The 26,969-nt window shown below is 34.7% G+C and overlaps 1 protein-coding gene across 8 annotated transcripts in view; it reads right to left on the reverse strand.

Annotated features, from left to right (window-relative positions):
• LOC149552163 (Zincin-like metalloproteases family protein) overlaps positions 1-26,969 on the reverse strand; it is a 273,149-nt gene that overhangs the window by 23,452 nt on the left and 222,728 nt on the right. For all 8 annotated transcript variants that reach the window (XM_089787642.1, XM_089787641.1, XM_089787648.1 and 5 more), the window contains 2 exons: positions 21,998-22,095; positions 21,837-21,882 (listed from right to left, as the gene is read on the reverse strand). In XM_089787642.1, coding sequence (XP_089643768.1) covers positions 21,837-21,882; positions 21,998-22,095 — 144 coding nt within the window. The remainder of the gene's footprint in view (positions 1-21,836; positions 21,883-21,997; positions 22,096-26,969) is intronic.

The following is a 26,969-nucleotide window of genomic DNA, read 5'->3' on the forward strand; positions in this document are numbered from 1 at the left end:
ATTTTTTGCAAATGTACTTTCATGGCCATTGTAATTGATGTGTTCCAAATGCAGATTTCAATTTCATATAAATATGAGAGGAGACATGTCTCATGAAGAGACATCTCTCTATGGTGTAATCATCATTTAATAATATTATATTACCATAAATAATAATAAGTATAATTTTATATATATATACAATTTAACATGGATAAGTATATATAGGAAATGATGATTTAGCAATAACAATAATGTATCTCAGATCGAACCAATCCGACTGAAGCTACAACCTTAACACTCCCTCTTAACTAGGAAGGATTTGTAGAACACATTATGCTCTCAAGTATATGAAGAGATATCGTCTCGGTATGATATTCTTGGAATGGCATATTTAAGGATATCAAAATTTATCCATGAATTTAGATATTATCTTTCAATATGATTTGAAGTATGATTCAACAAGAAAAATCAATCATATGATATTCATCATACTTATATTCTTTTGATATGTGCACTGACATCAAATAAGAGATGGCTATCAAGAGAATAAGTTATCTGATTTCTAGCTCTCTAGGACATTTAAGTCAAACAAATTAACAAAAATCACAATGTCATGAACTCTATCATGACAAGTATTATGATCTCCAGCACTCCGAAACAACAACTTAATGAAGTTTGATCATAATACATTCGTTATCATGACCTTCAGTACTCTGTGACAACAACTTAATGAAGTTTGTCATGATACATTCGTTATTATGACTTTCAGCACTCTGTTGACAACTTAATGGAGTCTATCATGATAACAGGTCTACCATTTATAAGATTGTCACCTTACAATGGTTACCTTCTGTTTATATATGTCAATGAAAGATCATCACCTTTCATTACATATCATATGCAAAATAGTAACCAACATGAACCAAGTTAGAGTGTAGTACAAGGGCTTTCACCTCAATTCTCTCTCATAGAGAAGAATACATTACAATAAATTTTTCTTAGAATTTCTTCCTCATTGAGAAGATATCATTTACAAAGTGTTGCACCTCAAAAATTCTTCCTCTGAACAATGATCCTAGGAAGTCAGGTGTTGGAGTTAGTTCCTTTGAGACTCTCTTCACCCAAGTATGTCTGTTGGACACCCTTAGTATTAACTTCCTCGTGATGTACATATGAGTAACTTTTTTAAAGTTGTCCCCATAAGATTGAGTCTGCACAATATTTGATTTAGTACCAACCCTCTTTTCCTACAAGAGCATCCTCAAACACAAAGGAAAAGATCAAGGCAATTAACTCTTATAGTAGGCATAGAATTACAATAATAAGCAAGTAATATAATAATCAAAGATAATAAATACTTATCTGCACATTACTGTTCTTGATACAAGTTGCTCCAGTGAAGGTCCATATACATCAAACAAGAAATGCCTCCAATGGGGAATGAAACATTGGTTAAGGTAATCATTCACCCCCCCACAATGTAGAATTCCCACATACTTCATTATTATTAATTTGAACCATAAAATAGTCTAGTTCACTTCCACTTGAATTACAACCATATTCAGCCTTCTCAGGATGATCCTTGTGCGTACGTGTCAGTCTCCTTCAATCTCCCTCTTTTTCCTCTCACTTGACACTATAATATGAATAAAAAAGGATTATATTTAGTATAGAGATGCACTATATAAGGGTTAATGTTTCTATTCTTCATATGTTTATCTATTTGAGTTCTCATTTCTGATCCAAGTAATACCATAAATGATAGTTAATCTGAATTCTTATATTATAGTCTCTGAGATATGTTCCTTGTGCTTATCAAAGGTTCTCGTGTTGCCATTTCTCTGATAAGAAATCTCTCTAAATTCATGTATCAATAAGTTCATAAATCTATCTCAGGTTGAGCACTTGATTTGTCTTAAAGTCACGATAGAGTCTTTATTTCAATCAATTCCATCATTATTATAATTCTCTAACCATCTTGTAACCAGAATATGTCTATTTAGTATTTTTATCTCACATACTCATATTCTATTTTAAGAGGATCAGCTCACGGAGCCTGACTTGAGGGCTCACCGAAAGGGCAAATTATCTATTGTCAAACTTAAAGATTACAAGCTTCTTATAAGACCACAATCGCTATCTGCATATAGTTTAAAGTTATCATTTTGCTCAGATAGTCAGTGTACCGATTGGATATTTCTCCTATATATTGTCTATATCCATGCTGAGGATAATTACATTTCTTTGACTCCGTAATGATTCTTAGTTTCGATAGATAGACCAATGTTTATTTGCTTCCTTACACCAATTATGAAATGATTAATCTCCTGTACTATAACTAAGGATAGCCACGTGTGGGAATCTTTTTCTTCTATTAACCAAGCATTATAATCTTTTGTTATGGCTTCAATCTATCAATAGAACCTCAATATCCTTCTTTCTTTGAGATACTCTGATCAATGCAATTGTTTCTGATGAAGGCTAATCTTCACGCCACTATTGTCAACAGTAGTTGTGATAAGAATGTCAACCTTATTATATTACTGATTCCCCTTTTTATCTGTTTGTATTTATTATAACTCTTACTCCATGATATGCATCCTCTTTTCAATGTAGATAGATTCTAATTTGTACGTTGATAAGTTGTTCTTTATATAAGCAGATGTAAAATATATATTCTTCCCCATGAGTCTTTAGATGACATTTGGAAATAGCTCCCTCCATCGAGGATCCTCTTGCAATCATTAACAAAACCAGAAGAGCGCCTTACAAAACAGGTGGAAAGGCTGAAGTAATGACCAAACAAATCAAGCAATGCCCATTTTGATTTTTCATTTGTGTATGTAATTTGATTGGTTTAAAGAATACATTTGTTCCTTCATACAAAAGAGTACTTGAATTGTTTTAATTGAAACTTGAAAGATTGTACTGTCTCCTAATTCAATCTTTTTATGATTTTGGACTATTTTCAAATGCAAGAGACTTCTTTCTGTAAAAACTTATGAAGATTGTAGCATGAGAGTAAGTTGTTCCTGATAACACAGTATACTTATCCAAATGGTTCCCCTTTGATCAACCCAATCACTCATCTGTTATTCTTGTGATATGACGATATATTAGAGGTTGGTGGATCACTCTAACTGTTATGTCTGATATGGATTTATCAATATGCAAAGGTGAACTTGTGTAGGTCTGATAAGACCTTTGATCTGTATGAATGCTTGCCTGGAATGTCTGACTAATATAGCAATTCTGTAAGATCTTTTGATCTGAATGCTTGCTTTTATGTCTGTTGATTATAGCATTTGAAAAAACAATGGTGTTCTGATTTGTAGCACTTGTACTTACGTATCTAAGGCAAAGAGACTGCTGCTCAACATGAGCAATCTACAAAAAATATGAAGTAGAAATCAGAAAAGATATTTGATGATCCAATCTCCCAGTCTTATTCCCCCAATGTCTTTTGCAAAGTGTTTGAGACCACCTGTATACAAAAGCCACACATATTTGACCGGTCACGTCAACTCATTAGACCTGTTTTCTTATGATGACAATTTATAATATCATTGTCCCACTTTATTAATGTCAACCTCTTACACATTATTGATAGTCATTGTAACACTTCATAATTGGCATGTAGATGTGTTAATCAGTTCTAACGGTTAGTTCCTTTCACTAATCCAAACCAGAATGATGTAGCTCTTTGTTATGTTTAATTAATATATTATCAGTAATCTATTATCAAATAAACTAGTTATAATTATTGATTTTGTATGAATTGATTCTCCTAAATTTGATAGATACCAAGGTTTGTCGTATTCCTCCATAACTACATCAGGTGTCAATGTTGTATCCTTTAATTTTATGGATTGTATTTATCGATGTGTCTTTTTTTCCTTTTTTTGATCTCCATGCCCCCGTTGTATAATTGATGATCATTGATTGGCTATTCAGACTTCATATATAGGAACTATCGTTCCTTATCAGCACTTGGGAAAATTCATTCCTTCATCAATTTTTGTATCATCATGTTAACCTTTCCTTCATAATAATCAGCTCATTAATAGGGAGTTCGCATTTCCATTCTTCAGCATTAAGAATTTAGTCATGATATTCCTCAATATCCCTAAGGCAAGGAATGATATGTGTGAGCGTTGTTCTAGAGGTTTATTACTTCCTCCCACTTATGTAGATATTCGCTCGACACAGAAATTTTTTTATCTATCTCCACATGATAACAAGATGCCATGTCCGATAATGACAACTCTGAACATGTATATTCAAGTTCTTATGCTGCGTATGTTCTCCGTACATTTCTTCGATGCTTTGCTAGTACTATTCCAATTTGATTTTCTTTCTATCACATAATAATTTTGGACCCCCTTGGATCTGCTTGAGAATGAAGATTCCTCTCTTAAATGCCCACACATTATTTTCTTACATTTGCAGCCTGCTCTAATACCATGTTAAGCAATATGGATCGTTTTCTACAAATGTACTATCATGGCCATTGTAATTGATGTGTTCTAAATGCTGATTTGGATCTCATATAAATATGAGAGGAGACATATCTCATGAAGAGATGTCTCTCTATGGTGTAATTAGCATTTAATAATATTATATTAACATAAATAATAATAATAATATGTATAACAAAAAAAAAAAATCTATGTATATATATATATAAAATTTAACATGGATAAGTATATATAGGTAATGATAATTTACCAATAACAATAATGTATCTCAGATCAAACCAATCCAACTGAAGTTACAACCTTAACACTTCACATCTATGCCTGAAAGCACCAACATCTGGAGATAGGGGGATGTACAAATCCAGTAACTCAACATTTACACCATAATTTTAAACAAGATTCCAAATAGAGAGATACCGTACCTACATATTGAGAGTGAGGTATTACTTGTGTGTCAATGAATTGCTTAATTTGAGCCACCCATGTAAGAGTAATGAACCATCAAACTTGTGCATGTCACTTTGAGTAGTGAAGTGTTGCTTACCAGAAGCAATTTTCATTGAACCATGGGTTGTGATTTGTTTCTATTCTTAAAACACCATGGTCCTTAGTTTAGACCTAAGTCTAGACGGGTTGAGGTTCCCCTTTATCTCCTTGATGACATCAACTCCTAATTTTTTTTCCCGTTATTCCAATCCAACTCTATGAATTTGATACAAGTTTGTTGATAAAAATTGAAGTGCTCCTTTTCTAATGCAAACTTGAACTGTCCCTACCAAATATTTTAACTTGCAAATTGTTTTAACCTTTAGCTTACAAGCATTTCATTAAACAATTGATGGATAATTGAAAACCATTCTATCTTTTTTACCAAAACAACTACAACTCTTCTTTCAAAGCATGTGAAAATTCCAAAACAATTGGCAACATATTAAGACATGAGTATTTTTTAAAAAGTTGTTAGATAATCCATTGATATATTTCAAATTGAGAAATTATGACTTCATTTGAGAATTGGCTTTAATTCTACATTTTGTCCAACACTACCATACAACCTGAAATTATAGTGGAATTGATGCAGGAGCATCCTGGGTTGCCTTATAATCTTGCACTTTTTGTTCATTCTGACAGTTCTGACCAAGTTCTTTCAGACATTGCCGAGCTCTTCAGTATGAACCAAGTTGTTCCTTTGGTTGCCGAGCTCTTCAATATGAACCGAGTTATTCCTTTGGTGACTGAGTTGCATTAGCGTGAACTGAGTTGTTCCTCTGCTAACCAAGTGAACCTGTGTTGCTGATGCTCGGGTCCATCTTTGACCGAGTTGTCTATGTTTTTGGCTCTTAGTTGAAGTCGACTCTTGTATTTAATTTAGATTGTGAATTTAATGATAGGATCTTGACTAGGGATGAGTGTTGGCTGTTTTGAGGTCAGCCTTTCTTTGATGTAATGTTCTAGAATCTTTTGTAAGTCGTTTTGGCAAGTATAAGTAGAGGTATTTGGTTTAGTTTAAGGGTGAAACTTAGACGATTGGGAGTCAGAGAAGATGTTGCAAGTTCGAAACTAAATATAGAACTTAGAGTTATATTTTGTATCTGGCCGTAACCCAAAAGGCCTTACAACTAGGCATGTATGCTGATAATTTGATGAATCAATAAAAGCATTTGTTCTCTCTCTCCTTGGTGTTGTTTTCTATGTTTTGGTTCCATTGTATTTACTTAACGAGATGGTTGGACACTTCGGTGCGCTTTTCACCCTAGCTACTTCATCTCTCCTTGCACCAAGTGGTATTAGAGCTTGAGGTTCATCCTTGTGGAGATTGGATCTGGTAGAACCCTAAGTGAATTTGGTTGTAGGGTGGCAAATCTAAGGTTTTGACCTATAACTTGCAAAGGGTTACGATCTTGTAGGAACCTGATCATAAAGATGGTTTGAAGCAGAGGAAATACTAAAAATGCCATATTGGATACATTGAGACAAATTGCAACCAAATTAGATGTTGTGGAGACAACCCAGAGGAGAGGAGCACATCTTGATGATGTTAGTGATGATGAAGCTATAGCACCAAACCCTAATCTAGAATCTGAAGAAGATGAAGATGAGGAAAGATTGTTGGGAGTGTTGACTAGGGCTCATTCAAAGCCTGCTATAGAAGTTGTTCCTTATGATGGAAAATTGGACACCAATGTTGTGTTAGATTGGATCTTTAATATGGAGAAGTTATTTGAGTTTGAAAACACGCCTGATAATAGGAAGGTGAAAATTGTAGTTACTATTATGGAAGCGGAAGCATTAACCAAAAACAATATACTTACAACACAAATTAAATGCAAAGAAATGGTAAGAGAAACATAAAATAATAATAGAAATGACAATACACAGATATACGTGGTAAAACCTTGATATTATGTCAAGGAAACATCCACGGGGCAAGTATTGGTATTCTTATTGCTCAAAAGAAACTCATTACATCTTCAACTTCACAGTTGCTGCTGCAATATTTCTTTTCAGACATTGATTATGCCTTCACAAAGAACAAAGATATATAACCTCTTGAAGATAAGAGAAAAACTTCTCAACATAGAATAAAACTCGATTTATTCCTCAAAAGCTTAAAGTTTTCTTTTGAAGATAAAAACTGTTCTTTTTCTAAAATTGAAAAAAGATTGCTTTCACAATCTTGTTTTTTCTACTTTTCTTCAATTGTTGTCATTATCTAACAATCTCCACCTTGACAACAATTTACCTAATACTTGCCCAAGCCCATGTATCATCCCTTTTGCAAACTAAGAGAAGCCACACTCCATTTTAGCTTCTCTACCAACATTGGTTTAGTAAACATATCTGCACAATTTTTAGGTGTATGGACCTTTTGAAGAGATACTCCACCTTCTTCAATAATCTGTCTTACAAAATGATACTTAATCTCAATATGCTTAGTTTTACTATGATGAGCTGGATTTTTAGCCAAACGGATAGCACTTTGACTGTCACAAAATATAAGCACATTATCCTGCACTTTTCCAAACTCACCCAAAAAACCCTTCAACCAAATTGCCTCTTTACACACATATGAGACAGCCATATATTCTGCCTCAGTTGTAGATTGAGCAACCGTCGCTTGGAATTTTGACATCCAACTAATTGCTCCACCTGCAAGAGTAAAGACATAACCTAATGTAGATCTCCTTTTGTCCAAATCACCTACAAAATCAGAATCAACATAACCACACACTGAATCGCTACAACCGTTATAGGTGATACAATAATTACTTGTGCCTCTACGATATCAAAGCATCCATTTCACTGTTGCCCAATGCTCTTTCCTTGGATTTGCATTGTATCTACTGACAACACCCACTGCATGTGAAATATCTGGTCTTGTACATACCATCGCATACATTAAACTTCCTATTGCATTTGCATAAGGTACACGAGACATATAATCCTTTTCTTACTTAGTACTAGGGCATAAACTTGAAGAAAGCTTAAAATGGGAAGCCAAAGGGATATTAACAGGTTTCACATTTTGCATACTGAATCTGGTGAGAATCTTCTACACATATTTCTTCTGTGATAACCAAAGCTTACCATGTTCCCTATCTCTATGTATCTCTATACCCAAAATTTGTTTTGCTGCTCCTAGATCCTTCATATCAAATGTCCTAGCCAACTGAACCTTCAACTTATTAATTTCAGCCATGCTTTTACTTGCTACAAGCATATCATTAACATCTAATACCAAGATAAATAAGTCATTTTCTAAACTTTTAAAGTAAACACAATGGTCATACTCACTTCTTACAAAGTTTTGGAATCAAACTTCTTGTACCATTGCCTGGATGACTATTTTAGGGCATACAACAATTTCTTGAGTTTGCAAACAAATTTTCTGTTGCAATCTTAAGCAAACCCTTCTAGTTGTTCCATATATATATCCTCATCTAAATCTCCATGTAGAACTGTTGTTTTAACATCTAGTTGCTCTAACTCAAAATTAAGGAATGCAACTAATGCTAATACAAGCTGAATAGAGACAAGCTTAACAACTGGTAAAAAAACCTCATGAAAATCAATACTTTCTTTTTGAGAATATCCTTTTGCTACTAGCCTTGCCTTGTACGTTTCAACTTTATCATCAACACCCTTCTTTAGTTTATAGACCCACTTGCAGCCAACAACCTTTCTACCCTTTGGAAGTTCTCCCAAGTCCCATGCCTTATTCTTCTCTAAGGCATCCATTTCTTCTTTCATTCCTATTTTCCATTCAGCATTACTCATTGCTTCCTGATAACAACTTGGTTCCCCATCATTAGAAATCAAAGCAACTAATGAAATGAAATCATCATACCTTTTAGGAGGATTCTTAACTCGTGTAGATCTTCTAAGAGATGGTTGTGGTATTTCCACAATTTCCTCTATATTTTCTAAATCTGCACCTTCTTCTTCAGAGAGATCTTCTTGCTCTTTTTTCTGTAGAAGGATGAGTTTTCAACTGAACTTGTTGATATTGTGGTACTTCTTTCTAATCCAAATTATTTTCTACAAAATCTGATTTTGTTAGAGAGGATTCATCAAAGACCACATCTCTGCTAATGATAATTTCATGGGTAGTAGGATCCTACAATCTATATCCATTAATTCTATCACCATATCCAACAAAGGAGTATTTATTGGATTTGGGGTCTGACTTAGAACACTGATTTTTAGAAACAAGAGCATAAGCATCACAACCAAATATTTTCAGATTTGAACAATCACATGAATGACCTATCTATACCTCTTTAGGAATCTTGCAATCTATTGCAATTGATGGTGACCAATTTACCAGATAGCATGTTGTATTAGTTGCTTCCACCCACAATTGTTGCTACAATTTGGCATTATTGAGTATACTTCTTGCTCTCTCTAGAAGAGTCCTATTCATGCGTTCAACAACACCATTTTGTTGAGGAGTGTAAATTGTGGTTTTATGCCTTACAGTCCCAACATCTTTGCAATAGTTCTCAAACTCTAATGATGTGAACTCACCTCCATTATCTGTTCTCAAATACTTGATTGATCTTCCTATACTCTTTTCAACAAAAACTCTAAATTGTTTGAATACACCAAGCACATCAGCTTTACTTTTAATAAAAATGACCCATAGTTTTCTTGAGTAGTCATCTATAAATGTCACACAATATGATGCTCCCCCAAAAGAAACTATAGGGGATGGACCCCAAACATCTGAATGAATATAGTCTAGAATACCTTTTCTTGTATGGCTACCAGATTTAAACTTTTGTCTACATTGCTTTCCAAAGACACAATGCTTGCAAAAATTCAAATTCAAAGATTTTAAGTTTGGAAGCAACTTACCATTTACCAGTACCTTTAGCCCTTTCTCGCTCATATGACCCAATTGTTGATGCCATAAACGAGTAGATTCATCACTTTCCTTAGATACCACTGTCACATGATTTACATCTGTACTTCCTTCCAACCTATAAAGGTTTCCAACTTTTGAGCCTTCATCACCACTAAAATTTCCTTAGACACTTTAAGAACTCCACCTTGACGAGAATTTATAACCACCAGAATCCAAAACACCCAAGGAAATTAAATTCTTTTTTAGTTCTAGTACATGTCTTACCTCTGTTAGTGTCTTTACAATACCATCAAACATCTTGATTCTAATACTCCCAATCCCAAAAGTCTTACAAGAAGCATTATTTCCCATAAAAACAACACCTCCATTAATAGGTTGGTAAGAAGAAAATCAACTCCTATGTGGACACATGTGATGAGAAGCACCAGAATCTAAAATCCATTCATCTTGATTTTGTAAGATATTACAAACAGATAACACTTCACCAACCGTACCTGAATCTGCCTCAGCTGGACTTGCTTCCTTTTTGGATTCATCATTCTCTTCTTTTCTTTTCCAACAATCTTTCTTGATATGCCCTAACTTATTGCAATACCAACATTTTCCCTTACTCTTTTTGCCTCTTGACTTGGATCTGGATATATCTCTCGAACCTTCCCCTTTTTCTGTGGAATGACCTCTAGCCACCATTGCTTTCGGTGTGGAGGTTTATATATTAGACTTCCTTCGCACCTCTTCAAACAACAAAGCTCCCACAACAGAATCAAATTCAAAGGAGTCAGTTGTACTAAAACTAATAGAAGTAACTAAGTGATTCTAGGATTCGGGCAAAGAGCACAACAGTGTAACTGCTTTGTCTTCATCATTGATTTTTACATTCATACTACCCAATTGACAAATTAGAGTATTGAAAACATTTAAATGATCAACAATTTTTATACCTTCATTCACAGGCTATACAGTTGCCTCTTCAAGTAGATTCGATTTGTCAAGGATTTTGTCATATAAAGACTCTCCATTCTACCCCATAAACCTGCAATTGTATCTTCTTCAACAATATTAAAAAGAACCTCATCTACCAAACACAACCAGATCGTGCTTAGGGCTCTCATATCCAAATCTTCCCAATCATCTTCTATCATATTTATCAGTTTCTTTGACTTTCCACCTAATGCCTTATGCAATCCCTATTGTACTAACAACTCAAGTGTCTTGAGCTTCCATAGCTCAAAGTTGTTTTTTCCATTAAACTTCTCCACCTCGAATCTTGCACTCGAAACATTTGCCATTTGATGCCGCAAAAAAAAAAAAATTTGCTCTAATACCACCAAATTCTAACTCAACACCAAATTCTAACACAACTACTGTAAAAAAGAATTGCTCTAATACCACTTGTTATGGAAGCGGAAGCATTAGCCAGAAAGAATATACTTACAACACAAATTAGATGCAAAGAAATAGTACGAGAAATATAAAACAATAACAACAGAAACGACAATAGACAGATATACGTGGTAAAACCTTCACAATATGTCAAGGAAACATCCATGGGGCAAGTATTGGTATTCTTATTGCTCAGAAGAGACTCATTACATCTTCAACTTCATAGTTGCTGCTGCAATATTTCTGTTTAGACATTGATTATGCCTTCACAAAGAAGAAAGATATATAACCTCTTGAAGATAAAGAAAAACTTCTCAACATAGAATAAAACTCGATTTATTCCTCAAAAACTTAAAGTTTCCATTTGAAGATTAAAACTGTTCTTTTTCTAAAATAGAAAAAAGATTTTCACAATCTTGTTTTTTCTGTTTTTCTTCAATTGTTGTCATTATCTAACAATTACTAGCTTGAAAGGTTATGCCTCACTATGGTGGGAGCATTTGCAAACTAACAGACAAACGAGAGGAAAGGAGAATATTTGGACTTGGCTAAAAACGGTGAACAAGGTAAAGACAAAGTTCCTTCCTGTTGATTACCAAGTTAGCTTGTTGAGGAAAATGCAGAATTTGAAACAAAGAGACATGACTATGAAGGAGCATAGTGAGGAATTCTATAGATTGGACATCGGATCTGGACATGTGGATGATAATGTTGAGAAAGTTGCAAGGTACCTAAATGGAGTGAGATCTGGAATTCAAGATGAAATAAGTCATGTGAAATTGGAAAGTGTGGAGGAAGCATATCAATATGCCATGAAAGCTGAGGAGATCTTGATAAAGAAGCATGAACATAGACAGAGAGGTAGAGGTGGAAGATTCTAGAGAGGCAGAGGTAGATCTTATGGAGACGGTGGTGAATCTAACAATACTGTACAAGATAAGGGCAAATCGGAATGGAAAAATGATGACGAAGGCAAAACCAAGTGGAAAGGAGGTAATTCTTATCGAGGAGGTACTAGTTCTTACCGAGGAAGAGGTAGTTCTTATTCTAGAGGTGGTTTTTGTGGTAATTGTTTCAAATGTGGCAAAGAAGAGCATAGATATTTTGAGTGTAGATCATCTAGTGATAATGAACAAGGTAACAGAAATGTTGTGATTCAAGGAAACATTGAGGGTTCACCAATTGGACCTAAGGCTCGAGAAAATCTGATGGTGAGAAGAACTTTATGTAATAAGAGAAGTGATAAGGAGCCTGTTCTAAGGAGAAGTCTTTTCAAGACCAAATGTAAGATGGCTGGAAAATGCTGCAAGGTGATTATTGACAGTGAAAGTTCAGCAAATTTGGCATCAAAAGAATGGGTTACAAAGTTGCAGTTGCAGAGGCTGAAGCATACTAAACCCTATCATGTTTCATGGATTAAAGATGAGCGTAAGATATTGGTAAGTGAACAATGTATTGTGAAGTTCAAGATTGGACATTATTTTGATGAAGTTATACATGATATTATGTCTATGGATTGTCTTCATATTTTGTTGGGTAGACCCTAGCAATATAATAGATATGTTGTGCATGATGGAAGATTGAATCAATATACTCTTTGGGTGATTGGGAGAAAACAAGTATTGTTGCCTTTGATTGAAAGTCCAGATGTGGTTAACTGTACTACTGTGAGAATTTGCATGGTTAATGGAAAGCACTTTGAAAAGGAAATGAAGAGGAATCAAGTCTGTTTTGCCATAATTCCTAGGAGATCGAGTTGTATAGGTAGCAACCGCATGACAAAAAATATCGATAACTGTGTGCCAGTTAGTAGTGATCAAGTGACAGAAGTTAGTGGCGACTGAGTGACAACAAAACCTAGTAGTATTGACTGAGTGCCAATGGAAATTGCAAGTTTGTTGAAGGAGTATAAAGATATTGTTGCAGAAGATATACCTGACGGTTTACCACCAATAAGAAGTATAAGTCATTGCATGGACCTGATTTCTAGAGCTAGTTTCTCAAATAAAGCACCATATAGATAAACACCTAAAGAGAATGAGGTACTTAACAGACAAGTGCATGAATTGTTGCAGAAAGATTTGATTAGAGAAAGTTTGAGTCCATGTGTTGTACCTAAGAATGGAGAATGTGTATTGATTATAGAGTCATTAACAAGATCACAGTGAAATATAGGTTTCCTATGCTGAGGATGGATGGCATAATGGATTGTTTGAGTGGAGTAAAGAATTTTACCAAGATTGATTTGAAGAGTGGTTATCATTAGATTAAAATCAGAGAAGGTGATGAGTGGAAGACTACTTTCAAGACAAAAGATAGTTTGTATGAATGGTTGGTAATGTCTTTTGGTTTGACTAATGCACATAGTACTTTCATGAGGTTGATGAATGAAGTTCTCAAGAGATTCTTGGGTAAATTTGTGATTTTTTATTTGGATGATATTCTGATATTCAGTAAGACGAAGGAAGAACATCTTGAGCATGTTAGACAAGTATTGTAGAGATTGAAAGAGGAGAAGTTGATGATTAACTTGAAAAAGTGTTCTTTTATGCATGACGCGATTGTGTATTTGGGATTTGTGATTTTGGCTGATGGTTTGAGAATGGATCATGAGAAAGTTAAAGCGATTTTGGAATGGCCTACACCTGAGAATATGGGTGAGGTAAAATCATTTCATGGTTTGGCTAGTTTTTACAGGAAGTTTATAAAGAATTTCAGTTTTGTTTTTAATATTATATATGGGACAATGAGAGGAGATAAAAATGATTTCAAGTGGACACATGGAGCTGATCAAAGTTTTGAGAATTTGAAACAAAAGGTTGTTGAGTTACCTGTATTGGCTTTGCCTGATTTCAATAAGGTATTTCAAGTTGAATGTGATGCAAGTGGTAGTGCAATAGGAGCTATGTTGAGTCAAGAAGGTAAACATGTTGCTTTCTTTAGTGAGAAGTTGAATGATTAAAAGGAAGTATGTTGTATATGATCAAGAGTTTTATGCAATTGTTCAAGCCTTGACGAAGTAGAGACATAATTTGATTCATAAGGAGTTTGTGTTGTATATTGATCATAAAGCTTTACAATACTTGAGAAGTCAACATAAATTGAATCAGACACATATGAAGTGGGTTGAGTACTTGCAGAGTTTCACATCTATGATTAAGCATAAAAGTGGAGTTACTAACTGAGTTGCTAATGCATTGACCAAAAAATGTTCTTTGTTGACTGAGATGAAGGTTGGAGTTCTTGGTTTTGATGAAATGAAAGAGTTGTATGATATTGACCCAAAGCTTTCTGAGGCATGAAGAGAGTGAAGAGCACCAAATCTATTAGTTCACATGAGTAAGTATGATGAGTATTTCATTCAAGAAGGAATGGTGTTCAAAGGAATTTAGTTGTGTATACCAAGAAGTGCTATGAGAGTCAACTTGATTAAGGAAAAACAGTGTAATGTATTGGCTGGACATTTGGGAATTAATAAGACATTAAGTTTGTTGAAGGACAAGTATTATTGGCCACAAATGTATAAAGATGTTCAGAAGTTTGTAAGGAGTTGTGGAGTTTGTCAAATTGCAAAAGGAGTACGTCAAAATACTCGTTTGTATACACCTATTTCTATTTTTGAGAAACCTTGGAGTGACATTAGTATGGATTTTGTTCTTGGATTACCTAAGACAGTAATGGGGTATGATTCCATATTTGTTATTGTGGATAGGTTTTCTAGGATAGCTCATTTCATACCATGTAAGAAGACATCAGATGTTGAGCATGTTGCTGAATTTTCTTCAAAAAGATTGGTTGATTGCATGGATTACGAAAAAGCAATCAGTTTGTTAGTTATTTTTGGAGGAATTTGTGGAAGAAGATGGGTATCGGATCGAGCTTTAGTTCTACATTCCATCCACGGAGAGATGGATAGATAGAGGTTGTGAATAGAAGCTAGAGTAATTTCCTAAGATGTTTAGTTGGAGATAAACCAAGAAATTGGGAGCTAGTATTGGCACAAGCTGAATTTGCATATAATAATTCTGTGAATAGGAGTACAAGGAAAACAACTTTTGAGATTGTTACTAGAATGCCACCTAGAGGAATATTAGATTTGAAGGATGTTGTTGGTGAAGAAAAGAGAAGTGCTGCAGGGGAAGAATTTGCCGATTTTGTGGAGTCTTTGTATAAGGAAGTGAAGTTGAGATTGGAACAAAGTAATCAGAAGTATAAGGAGAATGTTGATAAGTTTAGAAGACATCAGGTTTTTCATGTTGGTGATGAGGTGATAGTTCATTTGAAGAAAGGTAGATTTCCTACTAGAATATACAATAAGATGAGGATGAGGAAGATAGGACCTTGTTAGATCTTGAGAAAGTTTAACAGTGGACATGCTTATGAAGTGGAGTTACCTAATGACATGGATATATCTCCTATATTCAATATTGCTGATTTGCATAAATATCATGAGTCAGATGATGAAGTTGTTGTATCACATGATTATCCTAAAAAAAAATTGAAGAGGTTGAACAAGTATTGGATCCAAAGAGTTGGTAAGAGCACGAGAGGAAAATATTACAATGAATATTTGGTGAAATGGAAGAATAAAACATTGGAAGATGCTACATGGATTTCTCAATCTGAGTTGGATTCAGCTCAGGTTGTAACACTTGAATGATTCAGGAAAATCATTTCTTCAACCCTGGTTGTCTGATGCAGGAGCATCCTGGGTTGCCTTATAATCCTGCACTTTTTATTCATTCTGATAGTTCTGACTGAGTTCTTTCAGACCTTGCCAAGCTCTTCAGTATGAACCAAGTTGTTCCTTTGGTTGCTGAGCTCTTCAGTACGAACCGAGTTGTTCCTTTGGTGACCGGGTTCCATCAGTGTGAACCAAGTTATTCCTATACTGACTAGGTGTTTCTTTGTTCACCGAGTGAACCTGTGTTGCTGATGCTTGGGTCCTTCTTTGACCGAGTTGTCTGTGTTTTTGTTTCTTAGTTGGAGCCGACTCTTGTATTTAATTTAAATTGTGAATTTAATGATAGGATCTTGTCTAAGGATGAGTGTTGACTATTTTGAGGTCGGCCTTTTTTTGATGTAATGTTCTAGAATCTCCTATAAGCCGTTTTGGCAAGTATAAGTAGAGGTATTTGGTTTAGTTTAAGGGCAGAACTTAAAGGATTCGGAGTCAGACCAAATGTTGCGAGTTTGTAGTTGAATATAGAACTTAAGAGTTATATTTTGTATCTGGCATGTATGCTAATAATTTGATGAATCAATAAAAGTATTTGTTCTCTCTCCTTGGTGTTGTTTTCTTTGTTTTGGTTCCGTTGTGTTTACTCAAATAGATGGACACTTGGGTGCGCCTTTGGCCCTAGCTACATCTCTCCTTGCACCAGGAGTGAAAGTCCGAAATGATCAATGATGTCCCAATAGCTTATATATGCAAAATTAAGTTATCCTCCAAAATGCCATGGACAGATTTTGTAGTTGTTACATGCCTATTGTTATGATGTGTGATATTTCCACGAAAACTAATTATCTGCTCCCCGTATATGTTGTTTTGAATACTCAATAATTGATGTAGAGATTCCTATGATTCCTTGTAAAGGCGCAAACAATATAAAGCATAAAATATTATAGACAAAAAAGAAACGCAATAGAGAATTGATATCCCAAGAGGGAGGGCCATTCTCAATAAAGAATGAGAAGATTAAACTAGGTCCAAATGCCAAGGCTTGCACAATACAAACCAGTTACCATAACATTGATGCAGTGTTATCTAAACCTTGATGGTGACCAGATATTTATTTTCCAGTTGCATATTTCCAGCATTATACTTTATGCAATTACATTCTTGTTCATATGAAATGGTAGTTAATATTTTATTATCCATTTTGGACTTGAATTAAAGGGAAAATAAAATTGTGAACCATGATTTTGAGAATTCTTTAACTTAAAAAATGATAATCCTTTCTAATGTTTGATTAAATGACAAGAAGACCATTTTGTGCTCCACTATAGAGTAAGCACACTTGCATTACTGAGACTATCAATGCTTATTTATAGATGAAACTTTTGTTTGCCCTAAGCTTTTCCTTGAAACATTACAATGACAAGATGAGCATGAAAGCCTAGGTCACACGAATGGGAAAGATAAATTTCCAAAAATTTATAGGCAATTGGCAAGCGCGCTCAGATGAGCTACTCGATAAGAACCCTATGTAAATTTGTTTCAGATGCTTATGATCAATCCATAACCCAAGGATGGGTTGAGCTATGAAACTTCAGCATGAAAGGTAGAGTTCCATGGAAATATGAGAGTTTTGTGGACTTAAGAACCTAAGCCACAATCAAAATAAGGTGGACAAAACATGGAAACATCAAGGTTGCACCCTGTCTCAGAAATTGCGTGTGGACATGTAGTCCAAGTGCTAGGAGATTGGGATACATATAGTGTGGTACCATGTTAAACATAACCTCTATAATCTTGATTGGAGGTATAATGATCTTTTATAATATATCATGTTTTTATCTTTTGACGCACTGTTATACATGTATAATACACATGCGATATTGATTTTATATGGTAATGAAATATCAAGACATATTGAGCTATTTTATATTGTTTTAGAGATGAAGTATATGATTATTCTAATGAAAATGTTATTGTGACAAGATGGGCATGTACGCTGAGGTTACGTAAATGGAAAACATGGATTCACTGACTTTTTTAGGTGATCTGTGAATTTACAAGGATGATCTAGTCATTAATGAGTACCATATGCCAGATGATATGTATGAGTGATTTAAATTATGTGATCAAGTTATGATCTAGAACATGTTAGTTGAGGAATTACAGTTTTGAATGTTTATCTTACTTTCAATTATTGAACACTGAAAAATTCTCTTATATGAGATATCAATATGAGAATTGAACCAAAGAAATTGTGAGTGCGTACATGACTATAATAGGAAAATGAAATAGAATATCCTAAACCATGGTCAACTCAAGTGATGCTAAGGTGACCCAAAGTACACTAAAGTAAACTCAGGTGAGCGAGTGTTTCATTTTTAGTTTTATGATATCATACAAGCATCTTTTTGGAAGCACTGAAGTAAAGGAATAATAGACCTTGATTTTTTATCATGACTTAGACGTTGACTCAATTGTGAAATGAAATGATTTCATGATGTTATATATACATCTTGTATTTGGAATATTTTCTTAGTGTTTAAAGCTGCAGAGTTCATTGAGGACGATGAAACACAAAGGGCAAGGGTATGTTACATCTCAATTTTTGGCCCAATTTTAAATGCTCCTTTATAAGGTTCGCTAAATTTTCAAGTTCATCAAGGACAATGAAACACAAGAGGAAGGGTATGTTACATACCAAATTATGACCCAATTTAAAATATTCATATAGTTGTTGAGGTTTCACGTGAAGTCAGTTGACAATTAAACTTAGTTACGATCATGTGAAAGGATAAGATGTTTAATCTGTATAATTTCATATCAAGTTGGCATGCTAGTTAGTCGTTATGATGCTTTATGAATAATGATTGGTTATGGTATAGAGGAATATGATATAATCGTGGAGAATTCCCTTGCAGGAGCACATCGAAGGGGGAAAGCATTGCTAGAAAAGAATTGGGCATGAGGGACACCACCATCACTGAGCAAATAGGTATGAGCCTTGAACCGCCATGGCTAAAGGTAAAGAACTAAGAAAGCAAGAGTGTACGTTGGACGACCATGAGCTAACCTGTTAAATTACACATCATTTTATAGTAAAAGAGATCACTAAGCATAAATTGAAAATTGAGCAAGTTTGTACCTTTGTATTTGTGTTGTTTGTTGGAGCCTCCTGGTGTATAAGCATGTCTTATCATATCAACATCATGATACCTAAATATATATACATGCACATACATATATATGTGGACATACGTAAACCAATTTTATATATAAGGACATACACGCATACTTGATATTTGGCGTATACGTAAGAAATATATGGTTAGGGTTTACGCATATACACGTATATACAGAGATACATATATAGGTATTTATAGATACCATGATACTATATAGTAAGACAATATTATTATTTCTTTCACCTTGGTGGTAACCTAATATTATTTCATGCGTGGCCACCTTTCATATTCTATTTTATTTTCCATCAGGCCTTATAACTTTAGATGGCCATTTAAATATTTGTGCAGATGATTTCTTGTTAGTATTGTAACTCCTCAACTGCCACCTTCTTGTTCTTTCTTCTAACTGAACATGAATTTGCTTATATGGGATGAAACTTTTGCCACTGGATATACCTCAACCTACTCCCTATTGCAAATCAATCAAATTGATCCTTACTTTTGTTATGTGTCAAACCCAATCACAGTCCTCTGATAGCGATTTGTATTTCTCTTTGAATGGAGTTGTATTCTTCTCTCACATTGGAGAGTATCGAGGCATATTTGTCTCATACCATGTTTAGACCACTGCCCAAGCACCTATCTCTAAGCCAAGCTTGATCCACAATACTGGTTCAACTCTTGACGACTTCTTTTATGGCTTCCATGGCATAATCATTTATTTGTTTGTTCATGATTTTATCAGGCCCCAATCTCTGCCACTTCTCCATATATTTTTCATCAATCATGTGCTTAGATTGTTGTCTAGACTCTATATGACCATTTGTAGACATGTATGGCTGACTTGAATGCTTTTCGCTTATGTTGGTGGTTATATTACATATAGCATTCATATGTGTTTAGATTGGTATTAATACCTTGAGTTAAATACCCTTGTGGTCTGAAGCAGCTTTATTCCTATGCAGATGCTTTCCATGTTGGTAGCCAATAGCTTCTTAGTATTTGTCATGGATGTGTATAATGTAATTTTCATCTTCAAAACAGTGGCATTTAAATTCTACCTCTATATATAATCTGTTTGTTGTGTATGATCTTCATGACCCCTCTTCAAATGTTTAATATTGGAAAAGATTATAATCTTTCATCTATTATGTCATAGAGCAGTTTTGAGCATTAATAAGACATCGATACATTAAAAACAATAATCAAATTCCATCTATGGAATCACCCAGGAATTCATCCGCGAGGACCAGCATGGTCACAATGAAGGGTGAGAATGAAAATTCTCCTACATGATAAAGTAAACATAAATTAGTAACAAATAATCACATCTACATAATCGAGTCAGCTCATGATAATCCGTTATTTAGATCTTGTTGTCTAGTCGCGTTGTGGGTTAATATTCTAATACTAGGATGCTCAGTGGATGGACAAGGTGATCCATGTCTATTTCCGGGTGGGTAGGGTCTTTCTTGAGAGAGATTGTGTGGGGATATTCAAGGGTCCACGACTGGGAGGTAAAGCTCCTGACAATGCTTCTCTTCTCCACTAGATGCCAGAACATGCATTAGATAAAGATAAGTTATGCATTCAAACATTTGTTGGTAATAGGCATTTTACTTTTATGATGTCTTTTACAAATAGAAGATATGATGGATTAATTTATATCATCGATTCAGTTAGTTCCTTTAATAAAAGCAACTTTTTTCGTCAACATAATTAGTAACCAATTGGATCGGTTGATCTTCCAACTGAACATGGAATATATCTGTATGCAAGAGATAGGTTAATTTGATGGATTGTTATTTCAGTCTTTCATTTATGTGAATGGTAAATATGAGCGTACCTTCTAATTGTACGTTATTGCCATAGTTAGCAAATGAAAGAGAAATGATACAATGATATTTGATGCCCTAGATGATACAGTGGTGTTTGATGCCCTAATTAATGCAGTGGTAATTGATACCCTAAATGATATAGTGGTGTTTGATGCCCTAAATGATATTGTGGTATTCGCTAGTATTTGTCATTTCAATAAAGTGGTATAGCTATTTGTTTCCAAGCAATATGTATGAACTAACTTGAGTTTTGCATAAGCATCCCTAGACGGATTTTGGTTTTGAATTCTACAATATGTAGATTTTAAATTCCTTGTTAAGTCCATTGATAGTGTCTTCAATTGCTAGTTATGAAATTTCCGTTAACTGATTGTAACCATTAATTTCATTCACATGAACATAACTGTATAACTGTCTTCTTATGAATATGAAGTAATAATTATATTTCTTTGATACGCTAGTTGTTAGTTAAGACCTAGAAAAAGTGGTTGTTGCATAGATTATCAAATCCTATAATTTGACATGTAGGATTTGGAGAGTTAATTAATCTATCAAAAATAATGTCAATGGAGCTAAAAAAATACAAATAACAACTTTTAAATTCTGAAAGTTGCCGAATATAAATACAATTATACGAGATCATATGCATGGTAGCTCTTACATGAATTTTTACTTTGTGTATGTACCAGGTCTATAATCCAATGCAAAAGCAGATGATGAATGACAACACCTAGTTGACTAGCAAATGAAATTATAGCAATTCATGAGTAACAAAAAAGTACAGCTTAATATATAATTATTTTCTAAAATTATTTAGTCGCTTAAAGCTAAAAAGAAACATAATGAATTTAGATAAATCATAAAAAGGATAGATTTTCAGTAGGCCTCTTCCAGCCCTCATGGAGACTGGGTATCTGTGATTACCTTACAGAAACTGCTAATCAATTTTAAGGCTGCACTTTCATAACACCTGGTTACATGAGGATATCAAAGTTAATTTCAATCTGTACCCTAGGTATCCATTACAAATCCCAATGGACATTAAATGTCAACAAACAACTAAGTAGAACAAATTTGTCACTCACAAGCTCTCTAGTGTCTGACTTGGAACTTCAACAAAATCATTTTCTACTCTTAGCCCAGAAAACCTTGCAAATGACGCACGGCTACAAATGTGATGCACCTGAAAGTAAAAAAGGTATAGAAATATTTTCCAGTAGGAATGAATTGCAAAAGAACATGGCACATCATAACAAAAGAAAGCGAAATAACTATCCAAGTCATGCCCAAGCCATCAATTTTATGTTTTATCATCAATGTAAGGAAATATAAGCTCAAGCTAAATACATTACAAACCAATTTCTGCAATAGAAATAGTTTTCTATACTGTATTTGTGTGGAGAATTTAAGCATATGCATGCTTGTAAAATGAAGATAACAAAGAAATATATTAAATAGGCAGCAAGAAACACAGGAACCTTTTAGAGCAAACATAAATGCTCCAACCTTGTAAAATTTAGTAAGCTCTAAAATGTTTCCCACTTAGGTCCAGGATGGAAAAATCAAAAAAAAGTTATATGCATTGATATCTAGCTACCTTCACACCTGCCTGTTTGCTTTGGCATGTTGATTTAGAGATAAGTTGGCATTTCATTCAAATCACGTTCCTTTGCATTTTCTATGAAGTCTGAGTACACCTACTTTTCATCTAGTGGCATTTGCAATATAAACAACAACGCAGTGGTGATTGATGGGGGCAAGTCAATACAAAAATTAAATTCATTTTTATTCTTTGCAATGGAAATTTCAAGCTAAATAGGGATCAGAAGCATGTTTACTCCATAAGAAAAAATACATGAAGAAACCAGCCATATTCTTTAAAGAAATAGGAATGATATACATAATTAGTTCAATATGGATCTGACTCCATGACATCATACATGTGATACAATTACCAACTCTATTTAAACCCATCAACAGCTACAATTGGAACATACTTGTTTCAAACTGCTAATTGGCCATTATTAATATAAAGATACTATCACTGCTACTGCTCTACATCTCCAATACGTCACAGTAAAATTGCATGGGTTGCTGGTTGGCTTAGAGCAAGAATTATCAAAATTAATTTGGGGACTGCCTATAATAAAGCTTGTCAACACAGAAACTTATTGGAGCTGGAGAAATGAATTTTGTGCTAGTTGGCAAATGCCAAATTTAAATGTCTGTGAAGAAAGCTCACTGCCTGTGCTAGTCTTAACCAATTTCTGTGTCGGTACAAATTTTGTAGGTGGAAAATGATGTTTTCTTCTTCAAGTTTCAAAACTATGGGAAGGGTGATTTAAACTTTTAATATAGTAAATGGTGTTCTTGTGTGTTTATCTAACAGGTGGCATATACAAAAAATCATATGTTTCCCCAGTACACTTGTAAGAGACAAATCCAACCATAGAGTTGATTTTGACCATAAGAATTTTTATTTTTTTTCTGCACTAGCCAGCTGAAATTTAACAATGTATGTATACTTTTAAACTCTTCCCTACCCTGACTTCTTATTCAGACAATATTCCGGAAAAAGTAGCAAGTGGGGCTGTCAAAATACAAATGTTAATACTAGACAAAAACACAAGTTGGAAGAGACTATCCATAAGTAAGAAAAACTATCCACATTCAAGTAAGTTCCATACTTATTTTTTGGACAGGCAACTCCCTAGAATACCACAACCCAATTGCTATAATTTGATAGTCTCTTTAACTTCATTAGAAAGGCAATGACAAAAGGGTTGGATCTCCCCCAAACTAGTTGAGCCATGACCAGTGCATTTCTACAAAAGAGATGAGGATAGGCCAATTAATAATCTCATCGAATTTTATTCATGCGCATACCTGGGGCATCAATTCATTAAAGGTTTTAAATTATTAAGAAAGATCTTTACATGCCAGATAAATGTCTCCACCTTTCACAGGTTATGATCTCAAATTCTCCTTCACTAAGTTCTTAAAAGCTGAAAATTATGTGTGTGAGATCTGATACATTCTGTTTAGGAAATATATTACAACTGTCAATGTTTATGCCGGTCATACATCAGAGGTGGTTGGAATAACATCTGCATATTTATTAGTAGTTGAATGGGAAAGATTAAAATGATCCATGCCAAGTTCTTTGTGTAAGAACCCTTCATCAGCTCTTTAGGCTAACTCTGTGATTTAACTGAACCTGGTGCATTTATGTTTGTTTCTTTGCAATATAACAATTTTTAAAGACAGATAACACCTAAAAGCACAATAGAACTGCTGAAACTTTATTGAAATTCAGTAGATAACCAGATAGCTTCATGTATTACAATAAATCATCATGAAACTCTTACATTTATTCATATGAAATAAACTGAGGAAAATATAAGATAAAAGAGTACTAGAATTATTAAAGAGCTTATTTCCTCTTTGCAGGCCCCACACAGCAAATTAATTGCAGCAGCCGAACAATTGCAAAAATGGCTGTAAACTAATCATTAAACGCACACCAAAAATCAGAAGTACAATCAACCTGCAATACTGAGAGGAATCTCCACAAATCTGCGCAAATTTGACTCCCGTATGAAGCCAACTCTAAAGCAATATCAGCTGGTATTTCACAGCCTCTGAATGCTGATATACAGAAGTCTCTCTTTCTCCTATGCCGATACTTACAATCTTCCTGAAGGCCGAAACCCTCAGAAAATCCACAAGCCTAAGACAAATATTCTCCACAAAATAACATTCACATAACCTCCTTGAGAATGAACCTATAAGTCTCTTTTAGCCTTTTCTTATGAGAGCTCAAACACTTTCCTAGCCAATATGGGATAAAAGATATATTCCCACTTTTTAATTTTTCACTTAAGACTTCATAGTTGGTGCATAAATAATTCTTTTAGAATTAATTATTCACTTGGCCCCATCTATAATAACTTGACCCTTCATTTAAGCGACTTAAGTTATAATATAAAATTATATTATAATTTATAACTTAATAATATAAGCTCAAAACTTAATATTTATTTTGGCCAAATAAATATTAATATCTCCAATATTACTCATCATCTTCGCACGTCGTCTGAATTGGAGGCTAACATGACCAAGCCACATACGACAATACCTCATTTCTAAAAATGGTAGGGGTCCATCTCGATGATTCAACACTTACTAAAAATAGTAAGTAGAGCAAATAATGTTCGAATGAAGCCAAATGAAGACCAAATTGAAGCTTTGAGCCCGGATAAAGGAAGTCCATGTGCCACCAAACAAGTCTCCTCTATCAATTGACCCTCTAACCATCTCTATTGGCCTATGAAGGTCCACTAGTTGGCTAATTCAAAGCTAGAGTTATGTCTCTAGCTAGAGGGGGCATCACAATCCACACTCCCTAAAATTGTTTGTCCATAAGCAACTTCAACTTTGGATGCTACAAAATCTCCTCATTTTCCCATGTTGCATCCTCTACCGGTAGGTCCTTCTATTTCATCAAATACTCCCTTATAGTATGCAACCTCAAGTTCCTTTCCCTAAAATCAATGATAGCCTCTAGTACCAATACCAATTTTCCCTCATCATACAAGGGTGGATGCACTGTAAAAGGAACAATATGGTGTCCTAACACCTTTTTGAGATGTGACATATGAAAAACATTATGCACTCTACTACTGGCTGGCAAATCTAACTCATAAGCCACCTCTCCAACTCTTTTCATCACCGTGAAAGGCCCATAGTGACGTGGCTTAAGTTTATTGGCACCACTCTTTTTGAGAGTGGACTGGCAGTAAGGCTGTAACATCAAATATACCATATCCCCAACCTCAAAAAGTTTGCTTAGTCCTCTTTTGATCAGCATAATGCTTTTGTTAATTTTGTGCCTTAGTGATATTCTCCTTAAGTGCCTTTACAAAGTCCTGGCTGTCCTGCAATAAGTCTCCAACACTAGGCACTCTACTATCTGATAGCAACAAATCCATGAAACTAGGTGCCTCGTATCTATATAATGCCATGAATGGTGACATCTGGATAGACATGTGATAAGTGGAATCATAACAATACTCACATAGATATATCCACTTAAGCCAAGCCTTCCACTACCCTGCTATGTAATTCTTAAAGTATCCCTCCACCAATTTGTTCACTATCTTTCTCTGGCCATTTGTCTGGGAGTGGTAGCTAATAGTCAGAGTGAGCTTTGTCCCGCACAATCTGAACAACTCCTGCCAGAAGTGACTCATAAACATGATGTCTCTGTCGCTGACGATGCTCCAAGGTAAGCCATGCAACCCAAATACCTCTCTGAGGAATAAATCTACCACCTACGTAGCAGTGTATGTAGCAATGATCGGGAGGAAGTGGGCAAACTTTGTAAGCCAGTCGACAACAACATATATACAATCCCTAGTCTGGGCTCTCAGCAGTCCTATGATGAAGTCCATGGACAAACACTCCCACTTCCAATCAGGAATCAGAAGTGGCTGAAGTAAACTGGTTGATAAGAGTGCTCATGCTTATTCTGTTGGCAAGTAGGACACTCTCTAACATACTATAGCACCTCATCTTTGAGCCCTTTCTAAGAAAAATGCTCATGAAACTGCCGGTAGGTTTTATTAAAAATGTGGATGTCCTGCCATAGGTGAGTCATGATAAGCTCTCGATACCATTCTCCTCATCTCTGACCCTAGCACCAAATAAATGCGCCTTTTGTAAATGATGAGCTCGTTTACAAGGGTGATATCACTATCCTAGACCAATCCATCTATGAATCTTGATGCCCACGTATCCTTTGTATACTCTGCAAGGATCAAATGTCTCCAATCCTCTAATATATCTTTCATCAAACTCAATTGGGGTCTTCGTGACAAGGCATTTGCTACTACATTCTGTGTCACATTGAAATAGGTAATATCAAAGTCATATGCCTGTAATTTACTTACCCATTTTTGTTGCCCAAGAAATGTTTCAGGCTATTGTAGTTAGTTTTTATGCTAAATTTGTTGCCCACTAAATACTGCCTAAATTTGGCCAAACCATGCATTATGG

Source organism: Cupressus sempervirens, chromosome 6 (assembly GCF_028749045.1).
Source record: "Cupressus sempervirens isolate cs-2001-9-10 chromosome 6, ASM2874904v1, whole genome shotgun sequence".
Classification (NCBI taxonomy): Eukaryota; Viridiplantae; Streptophyta; class Pinopsida; order Cupressales; family Cupressaceae; genus Cupressus; species Cupressus sempervirens.